We start from the raw sequence: 9,980 nt of genomic DNA on the forward strand, positions 1-9,980 counted from the left end.
ATGCCAGAATGACTTAGGTAAATCCTCTGCCTACCTGGTTGAGGTTTGCAGAAAGTATCACTCGAGCTGTTTGGTCCTAGGTACCTTGATTGACAGTTGGATTGTCCTCCACAGTGGGATAGCCCACTATGGCAAATGTCCAATCCAAACTGGAGAATTTGCCCTTTGTAAAAATGGACAGCTACATATTAGAATGTATTTCTACTTAATTTGGGCTTTCCTCTAGGAAACATTCAATCAGTCATTGGTCACGGGGAATTCCAGTTGTATGTCTGTACGATGTTGGATTATTTACCTTTTTGGACATTCTTACTTTACCTTTGCTGACTATATTGACCTTTTTGAAAATAACTTGGAATTTATGTCTCTAGCCCAAGAAATTGTCAAATCAGACTGTGAGGTATTACCAGTCAGCAACCACTTTTGATCTACAATCTATGACAAATTCCTGAGCCTCACCTTGAATTTGTTTTCCTGGCATTTGCACAAACTGACGCAGGTCACTGGGGACATGGATTATTCTGTCATCGCTTGCTACTCCCTTGGTTCAGTGACTGCCTGGCAGTGTAGCATTTCACAGACTCAAGGCAACTAACGTGTCCTCATCGGAGAACTGGATCTCCAGGGCGTCCAGCAGACAGTCATAGATATTCCACACGAGGAACAGGGATATTGTTAGCTACTGAATAACTAGCAACAGGGCTAAGGACTACCAAACCTACCAGATTTGTTAGGAAACACAGACGCTTCTGTAGATTAACTTTGTGTGCTATTGGTACTCTTTTATCCAAATAAGTTTGGTTTTGTTAGCATAGAAACCAGTAGGGCTAGTTGAAATGTGTCTAAACAGGTGCTAGTTTCAATGTGTTTGTGTAGTGAGTTGCTTTTAGCAGCAAGTTACAGGTCTGAACTTCTGTCCTAAGTGATTCACGAAACAGAAGCTGTCTGGTGGAAACTGATGTTTGAAAAGCCACCCGCAGAAAGTGCCACAGTTGCTCCTCCTGTCTCTGTCTTCAGAGCGCTAGGATTACAGGGGTGCGTTGACACAAACCACAGCTTTTACCTCAAAGGAAGTGAGAGATAATTTATTATGGAGCTACATACAAGCGAGCATTGTTTTTTGCCCCCAATATCATGTTCCAACAGAGCAGTAGCAGTTTCATGAAGTTTCTATAGTAATCGAGCAAAGGAATGCATAAATCAAGGTATTTGAAAAATACCTTTGCGAAAACAACAGTATGCAGGTTCTACAGTAAGGCAGAAAGTACTTATATGGGCCCAGAAATGTATTTTTATACTACTTGGTAACATTTGTAGACTTTGGGGCAGAGGAAACTTGGGGTCACTTTGTACATCCCAGAAGGATTTACTCTACCATAAGTAATAAATGGCAACTAAGGGGATAAAGTCTCAGATCTGGCTCCAGACCTGAAACATTCCAGCTCTCAACATTAGAGACGTTCTCATCAGTTCATCAACTTCGTAGAATCTTTAACATGGGCAAAGCTTTGCATTTGTATTTTATTTTTAAATCTACTTGATTTACAAATGTATCAGTTGATTTATGAAAAAGCCTGTAGGGTAAGCTTCAGACATTTCTCTCTAAGTCCCCATTCCGAAGCGACTTAAACAGCCTCTTGATGCTGCCCGCAGCTGTGGGAAGTTCCCTAACCATCTAAAATGAAAAGGGGGAAAGGCTAAGAATGAGAATCGGGACCTTAGCTGGCAAGCTAAGGAAAGGCAGGCCTGTGCATTACAGGCCTCCAGCTCACTCTTTTGTTCATTTGGGAAACTCACACTCCTAATAGCCTCTGTGGTGTGGCAGGTTTCAGAATGCTGTGCAAACCTCCAGTATCCTGTCTGTCATTTCCCACTGAGGTCCTTAGCTTACTCTTAGACTAACTCTGATCTCTCTCTCTCTCTCTCTCTCTCTCTCTCTCTCTCTCTCTCTCTCTCTCTGTAGATATATGTGTGTATAAAACATACAAAATGAACCATCTCAATAATTGGTAGTTACCCTTCTTGCATATACTCCATTATCAAGGGGTGTGTACCCTGGAATCCTTCTAAAATTCCTCACTATCAAAGTTAAAAGGCTGCCCTGTCCTATCCAAGTAACCGATCACAGAGCCCATCCCAGACAGACACACATCCCACGCATCTCCTCCATCTGTCCTGAAGGGATCTGCCTCTTGAGGAGAAGCCAGAGCGCATCTGAGGACCTGGCAATCTCCTGGAAGTTTCACGGGGGCTCTCTTTGAAGGAGAGGCTGCCTGCATAGCTGCATCTGGAGGATCTAAGGCTTGTGGGTAGATGGGCACTGGGAGGTTTTCAGAAGCATAGGTGCAGCTGGCGAGGCTGCTGACCTCCTGCATGCTGTCACTGTGTTTCAGGGCAGGGTGCTGGTAAGCCTGGTAGGCCACAGTGGTGGTGATCACGGTCTGCAGGGCCTGGGTTCCTGCTGGTGGCCTTGGCAGGTACCTGCAGGGCAGCTCTGGGTTGTAATAAGGGCATGTGGTCACAGCCTGGCATTGCCCATAATCAACCCTCTCTTCAAGGCCAGGTTTCCCATGTGTAGGTTTCCAGCCATGTTGTTTAGCTGTGAAATCCAAGCTGCTCTCATAGCTGCTATATGAACTGACATTGTATTGTACTGAGTTTAGGTGAACCCAATCTGTGTCGTCAGGGATACCGGAAGGATCTTTATACAGGGTGGAATAAGGATTTGGACCTGTGCCCACAGGACCTGCCAATTCATAGCTCCAAGGTGGTCTGGGCAAATAGATGCTTGGATTTGAATATTTCTGAAAGGGCAGCGTTACATCTCCTTGAAAGGTGGGGAGGTCACAGGTAACTCCGAGAACATCAGAGTTTGGGAAGGAAGGGCAGGACTGCTCTGTCATAGCGAAGCTGGTATCAGCAGTCATATCAAGCAGTTCTGTGGGTTCCAGGGCAGGCATGCTACTGAGGTTTCCACTGATGTCTTGAGGGTTTCCTACCTGAAAAAAAAGGCACAAATATAGACATATGACACGCAACACACACCATGACATAAAATATGTAAATGATTTGAACCTTGTCATCTACGGCAACAGCCAACCACATAAATAAATACACCTGCAGTTGGACTCTGTGTAGTGAACCATGCCCTGCTAAGGTTCACAATTTGGTCCCGGGGTCCGGAGGTTGCTGATGGATGTAGTGAACTAGGAAGGTTCCCCAGTAGCCAGGCAGGGTGGGGCTGAACAACGGATGGATGTGCCTGTTTCTCAACTGAGTGCTCCTAGTAGCGGAGGAACAGGAACCACTCAGACCTGTCTTTAAATCCTGTCCCATTCCTTCCCAACCAAACTGCTGCTTGACTTTCTCTGGGCCTTGGATCGGCATTTTAAATACAAGTTTTAGCTGTAGCCAGCTCTTCATGGGGTTTCTGTAGCCCTGGACTACATGAGCTCTTAGATGAATGCTTGGCCCGAGGAAGGGCTTGAACAATGTCAGGGGCTGCTCTGTTCAGGCTCTCTGCCTGCTCGGCATGTTTTGGTAGAAATACAAATTTGATCAAGTTTAGTAGGGAAAACTTATCTGTTCCTTCAAAAACACTGCTGCTAGTGTTTGGATCTTAAGTGTCCCCCAACAATCCACGTGTTTTATGCTTGGTCGCCAGGGTGAATGCATCAGGAGATGGCAGACTCTTCAAGGGGCGGGGTCTAGTTGGAGATTATAGGTCACTGGGGATATGTCCTCTGTGGAGGTGTGAAGAATCGGATCCCTCTTCTCCTTTGTTCTCCTTTGTCCCAGGTGATGACGGAAAGAGAGTCTCCCATCATGCACTCCTCACCTTATCGCTGGCTCCAAAGCAAGGCTCACTGGAACTGGACTGAAACTTCCAAAACCATGAACCCAAACAAACCTATCCCTGGGGGGTGTCAGTCACCATTACCTCAGGCTCTCTGGAGCTCCTCTTCTGGGGTTGGTAGAAAGAGGCCATCTGTCTCTTGAAGGCACTTCTTCTAGCTTCCGTCTCAGACTTACTCTCTGGTCTGGGGTGATCATGAACCCCTTTGGCCTGTGTTAATGAAGACATCGAACTGTCTGTCCGTTTTTCTAGAAGGAAGCCAGCTGTGCTGGGAGCTGGTTCAAACCGGGTGATGCCTTTCCCTGATTGTTTTTGTTGTTACTGTTTTATTTTGTTTATTTAGTTAGTTTTTAACTTTAAAACTGCAAAGATAGTCAAACTAAAACAGCACCAAATACTAGACATAGTAGCTGGGCACGATAGTTCCTGCCTGTTATCCCAGGTTCAGTGTATGTATGAAGACATTCTGGGCTACATAGTAAGTTCCAGGCCATCCCGGGCTACCTGTCAGGACCCTGTTTCTTGAAGGAAAAAAAAAAGTCGACAAGAACAATAAGTATCTTAAAAGGTAACTGGCAGCCCACTTATTCTCTCAAATGAGTGTGACTGGGTTCATATATCTGACTGTTAAGAGCACACCAAGTCATGCAAAGTGGCACACGGCTGTGATTCCAGCACGCGGCTGGCTAAGATCATGAGTTCAAGGCCAGCTTGGGCTACCTAGCAAGGATCAGATCAGACTCGGTTGTTCAGGCGGACCCTGTCTGGGAAACAACAAAATCTAGCCAAGAGCCCATCACTTGATTTCTGGGAAACCAGAGAGCTTACAGGGTATCGGTAGTTTAATCTCCAGGGCAGATTTGCGGCATTTTGGCCCAGGTTGTGTGACAGAAATATTCAGTACAAATGGTGTCCTGGCCCGCCCACTTACCTGAAAAAATATTGCGTTGCCATCAAGTCGCCAGAAGTTGGTGACTGGGTATCCACTGTGCCCTCGGCAAGGAACCAGCTCCAAAGCTGAGTGACAGTTGGGACAAGCTTTCTCTGCAAATCCCAGAGGGAGAAATATTAAGCTCAACCCGCAACCCAGAACCTTCTGAAGGAAGAGAGGTGACATGAACGGGGAACAGAGAACCCAGGGCTCCAAAGCCACCCTTCCTGCGCCTTCCCGCCCTCACGCTGCTGCTTCAGCCGGGCCTTGTCGCAGATGGCTGGCCGCAGCTGCAGATGCGAGCCATCCTGCAGGGCGCAGGCACGTGTGCACACCACCACGCCCAGGCAGGACTTCTTGAGGATGTGGCCATTGTGGTTGTTGGTGTTGCGCATGGCCCAGCCACTCAGGTGGCGCTGAGCCTTCTTCTCCTGGCTGCTGTAGATGAAGCGCACATAGCCATCGGGCCACTCCCGGAAGTGGTCAAAGTGGGCTGGTTCCTGGGAAAGATGACCAACAGGAGACGGCTTAGGGAGCCCAAGTCACAGGCACCCTGCCTTTAACTTCCTCCAATCACTGGAGGAAGACAAAACAGGTTTTTGTTGTTGTTGTTTTTTGTTTGTTTTTGTAACTACAGAAATCTTCATACTCCCAAATAATTCTAGTATGCAATGACAATCGCCAACCACGTGGTGGATCTTAAATAATGCATGTTTATGAAGTACTCATAAGGTTTCTAAGTGGCCTATGCGTATTAACACATCCAACCTTCATAGGACATGTAAACATTAAAGACAATTATCAGGCCCATTTTATAGACTAAAATGGAGACCAAAGAGGTCAATTGACTTGTCAAAGTTCACATAGCTACCAGGGCCTGCCTACAAATGTCTGAGCTGCCTGGGCTTCTTGTGGCTAACATTCCATTTTTTTTTTTTTTTTTGGTGTGTTTAGATGCTGAAACATTTTCAAATCTTCAGAGTGCTTTCCTGCACAGTTTAATTTGTGATATCTTGAAGTCAGTACTTTTTCTCCAAAAGCTCTTGGCACTCTGTCCTAAACCTGTCAGTCATGTCAACCATGGTCCTGGGAGCGACACACCTCAGAGGTAGCAAGCTCTTTCTGTACACTTGCCTTAGTTTTGCAAGCTTCAGAAGGTCTCTGATGAAGGCACTAATCCTCAGAAGAAATGGGGGTTTGGGGGAACTAGGGACCATGCCTGACGCTGGACTACCTGCCCAAACTTTTTTTTAAAAAAAATATTTATTATGTATACAATATTCTGTCTGCGTGTATGCCAGCAGACCAGAAGAGGGCACCAGACCCCATTACAGATGGTTGTGAGCCACCATGTGGTTGCTGGGAATTGAACTCAGGACCTTTGGAAGAGCAGGCAGTGCTCTTAACCTCTGAGCCATCTCTCCAGCCCTACTTGCCAAAACTTGAGCAACATGGAATTGCCATCCTCCTCAACAAAGAACCACAGTTTGGGGTAATGTGTCATATCTAAGGATGTAGTTTATCAATTTAGCAACTGTGTCTGATGGCCTTTGCCTCATGCTTTATTTAAAATATGATAAATGTCTTTTTTTTTTTTTGAGGCAAGCTATCATATAGCCCAGGCTGGCCTCACTATATAGCTGAAGATAACCTTGAACTCTTGATCCTCCTGCTTTCAAGTCTTGAGTGTGTTAGGCTTATGGGTGTGGCTGTGTGCCACCACCCCCTTGACTTTCTTTATGCACTGGAAGATAAAAGTACATTTTAACTACTAAATTTCACATCTCAGCAAATGTCAAAATATAAGATAAATATTCTGTTTATTGAAAAGCTATTCTTTGGATCTACAGACAGCTCATTTTTTCCTGGACAGCAGTTAATATTTAAACTCTTGACCCAAACCTCCAAGACAGAGGAAATGCTTCAAGTTCATCTCTTCTAGGAGAAATGAACACAGAGCACAGTGTAAAGAAAACCAAAAGACAAGGCAGGAATGACTGGCTGCACATATTTTCTCCTCATGCATTGAACTGAATGCAACTTGGGGACATTTTTCTCCTTGCACAATCTCAGGTGATATAGAGCAAGGCAAAATTAAAATATTTACAACTCCTGGCTGTTCTAAAGCTTTCAACTCTTTGCCTCCGTTCTGTATTTGAAAGATTGATTTTATGCTTGTTTCTAACTGTGTGTGTGTGTCTGTGTGCATGTGCGTGTGTACCTGGAATTAGGTTTCATTTCCTCTAATATGTCGACAGCAGTTTTTCTCTCTCTCTTACACACACACACACACACACACACTATACAGGATGACCTGAAGGAAATCTGAGGTTGTTATCTAATTTCATTGCTTGAGGACAGAACAGCAGCCTGAGACTTAAGAAAAATTCAAGGTCTCTCTCAAGGTCACAAAACCAGTTTTGCTCACTCACCCAGTTAGTCAGAAGGGCTAGAATGATAAGTTTCTCGTGTGTGTGTGTGTGTGTGTGTGTGTGTAAGAGGGGGGTTGTTTTGTTATTACCGTTTATGCCCCAGTTTGCCTGTCCATCCTCACATGTTCCATATACCCCTAATGAAGAACCAGATTCTCTGGACCCATGCGATGACATAGCAGGTAAAGGACTTGCCTTGCAAACATGAGCGTCCCAATTAAAATTTGAATCTTATGAAAGAAAGTGCTTACTCATGAAAGTCATCCTCTGACCTCCACACACACATGCATCATGGCGTGAACATGCTTACGTGTGCACGTACATGATGTGCACAATAAAATTCCCCGCAAAATAAAAATAATTCCTCTTCACCAGGACATCTACACATCTTTGAGGTCATGTCCTTATTGCATCATTTGGATCTGATTCATTTTCAAAATGCAAGATTACATTGTTTCCTACGGAGATTTACGGTGACGCAAGACAACAGCAATGGGACACGCGTACTGCGGTCTGTTTTCAGAGCAGTTGGCCTGTGAAACGCTAAAGAGCGCAAGTTGAACACAATTAAGTCAAACTCTTCACACATATGCACATAGAAATAATGCTGAATTCTACCAGAGGCTCCACAGCTTGCCCACACACCTCTCTTTTCTGGGTATCACAGCATAGAGGTCAAATAAACACCAAGTCTCAAACCCTGAACTTGGACTATAATGGAATCCACCTTCACAAATGCTAGGAAACCAAATCCTCTCTGGCCCCTAAATGCGCCTGTACACCCATGAACACCACACACACACACAATTGCAGGACTGACTTGAAAGTCATTAGTTTTAACCAAACACAAGTTGCCGAGTTCATTTTCTGAACTTGGCTCTGATAATAAAAACAAATTTACCCTGAGGGAATGATCACTTAACAAAGTGAGTGTGGGACCGAGGTGGCTTCACGGGGGGGGGGGGGGCGAGTACTTTCAGTAAATTATTCCAGTCTTGTTTCTGATTACAGTCACCTCCCAGTGTTTAAATTGGTCATGTGAGAATCAGCGGTACTTAACATTTGCTGAGATTTCTCCAGAACTCTCTCTCTTGAACTTTGAATAAGCAAATAGGAGTGGATTTTTGTTGTTTTGTTTTGAAATGAGGTTTGTTAAGTAGCCCAGGTTGGCCTTGAATTTGCAGCAATCTTCCTGCTTCAGCCTCCAAGAAAAAGAGACTCCATTTCTGCCTTGGCTCAGAGAATGGAGGTAGTTTGGAGAGTCTGGCCTGACCACTTAGGAACATAGATCTGTATTTCTGCTGCTTTTGTTTAGAGTTTCAGAGAGGCGTGAGTAAATTGCTCTAAGTAGAAACATTTCTAAACTGAATTCTGCTTTCTGTAGAGTCCAGCTTCCCTGCATATCTGAAGACCTTGTGTATGTGTGTGATCTGAAGACTCTCAGAAGTCTGTGTGTGGTCTCATCATGAATTAACTTGCAGTTTTCCTTCTGGCTGGATAGTGTCTGTCACATTTTACCCAAAGCACAGTGTCTCCCTCACCTGTGGCATCTGTGGATCGTTGATGTCCCACGTGAGTTTCATCCCGTAGGAAAGCAAAGAGTCTGCGTCCTGAGTGGTGTCTGCTGGCATCTGCAGGGACCTCCAGGGCTCTCCAGCCAGGATCCTGAAAGAGAAATAAAAGCCAGGAGTACGCAGGGTGACTCCTTCCCCAAAATGAGAAGTAGGTTGGGGGGGGGGGGGGATGAGAGGAGGAGGAGGAGGAATAGAAGGAGGAGGGAGGAGAAAGGTAGGAGGGGGGGGCAGAGAAAGACAGATGGGGGGGAGAAACAGAGAGACGAGAGAGAGAGAGAGAGAGAGAGAGAGAGAGAGAGAGAGAGAGAGAGAGAGAGAGAGAGAGAGAGCGCCGAACCCTCGTGGTGCCCTGTCCTTGGTTATGGTGCTGAAATGTCTTCCTCTGAAGGCTAGCATCTTTAAACAGGTTTATATCCGACCCACCCGGTCGCTCTGCCTCTACCGGACAACCTCTCCAGCACCTGAAGCCCCAGCAGCCAGCAGCAAGTTTCTCCGTCTAGCCAGAGCTAAGAATTCCCGAGCGAAGGGAAACTGGAGCTAAGGAGGTGGCCGAGTGGAGCAAGTAGGACGGTTTCATTTTTGCTGCAAACCATCAGCAACTGCTTGTTAACCACTCTGCTACTTCTGGAGCGGGCTTGGATTGAGGTTCTGAAAGCAAAGGATTCCAACAAAGTCTCCCCAGAGCTCTGAGCAGTGGGAAAAGTAAGGGAGCCTGGAGAGGGAGCAGCGGCACCTGCAGCCTAGGGGTCAGCCTCCTTGGAGCTCTGGGTTCTTGCAAAAGTTGCTGTTCCCAAGTCTGCGTTGAGGCTTGGTTAGAGAGTAAGTTTAGCATTCCAGTGAGTTCTCAAGTCTAGGCACACGTCAGGCTGGGACAGTCCCGATGGCCAGTAAAAGTACTGGGAAGTGAATCTGGAGGCTGGGGTCACGTGAATGTAGGATAGATGGGGAGGGCGGGAAGAGAGTCAACTCTGCAGCTGGAGCTCTGAGCCCCTCTCCTCTCTCCCGGTCAGCATTCATAGTTAAAGAGAGAGACCAGGGGTGTGGGAGCTCTCAATTGTCACCCATAAGAACACCCATGTTAAACAGACTGTATTGTCACTGTCATTACTGTCCCCAGGAAATCATCTTTATCCTCCGTGACTTTGGAGAACCAGAACACCGTTGTCTAGAAAGCTGAAGGCTCCCCC

General features: G+C 45.9%; 1 protein-coding gene across 1 annotated transcript; it reads right to left on the reverse strand.

Moving 5' to 3' along the window:
• Window positions 1-2,066: 2,066 nt before the first annotated feature.
• Gcm2 (glial cells missing transcription factor 2) lies at window positions 2,067-8,850 on the reverse strand. The gene is made up of 5 exons (XM_057788159.1): window positions 8,761-8,850; window positions 5,035-5,287; window positions 4,788-4,900; window positions 3,941-4,066; window positions 2,067-2,999 (listed from the first exon to the last, which is right to left on the reverse strand). The coding sequence occupies exons 1-5, from the start codon at window positions 8,848-8,850 to the stop codon at window positions 2,067-2,069; spliced, it is 1,515 nt and encodes a 504-aa protein (XP_057644142.1).
• Between the last annotated feature and the right edge of the window lie 1,130 nt (window positions 8,851-9,980).

The sequence above is a fragment of the Chionomys nivalis genome, chromosome 13 (assembly GCF_950005125.1).
Source record: "Chionomys nivalis chromosome 13, mChiNiv1.1, whole genome shotgun sequence".
Lineage (NCBI taxonomy): Eukaryota > Metazoa > Chordata > Mammalia > Rodentia > Cricetidae > Chionomys > Chionomys nivalis.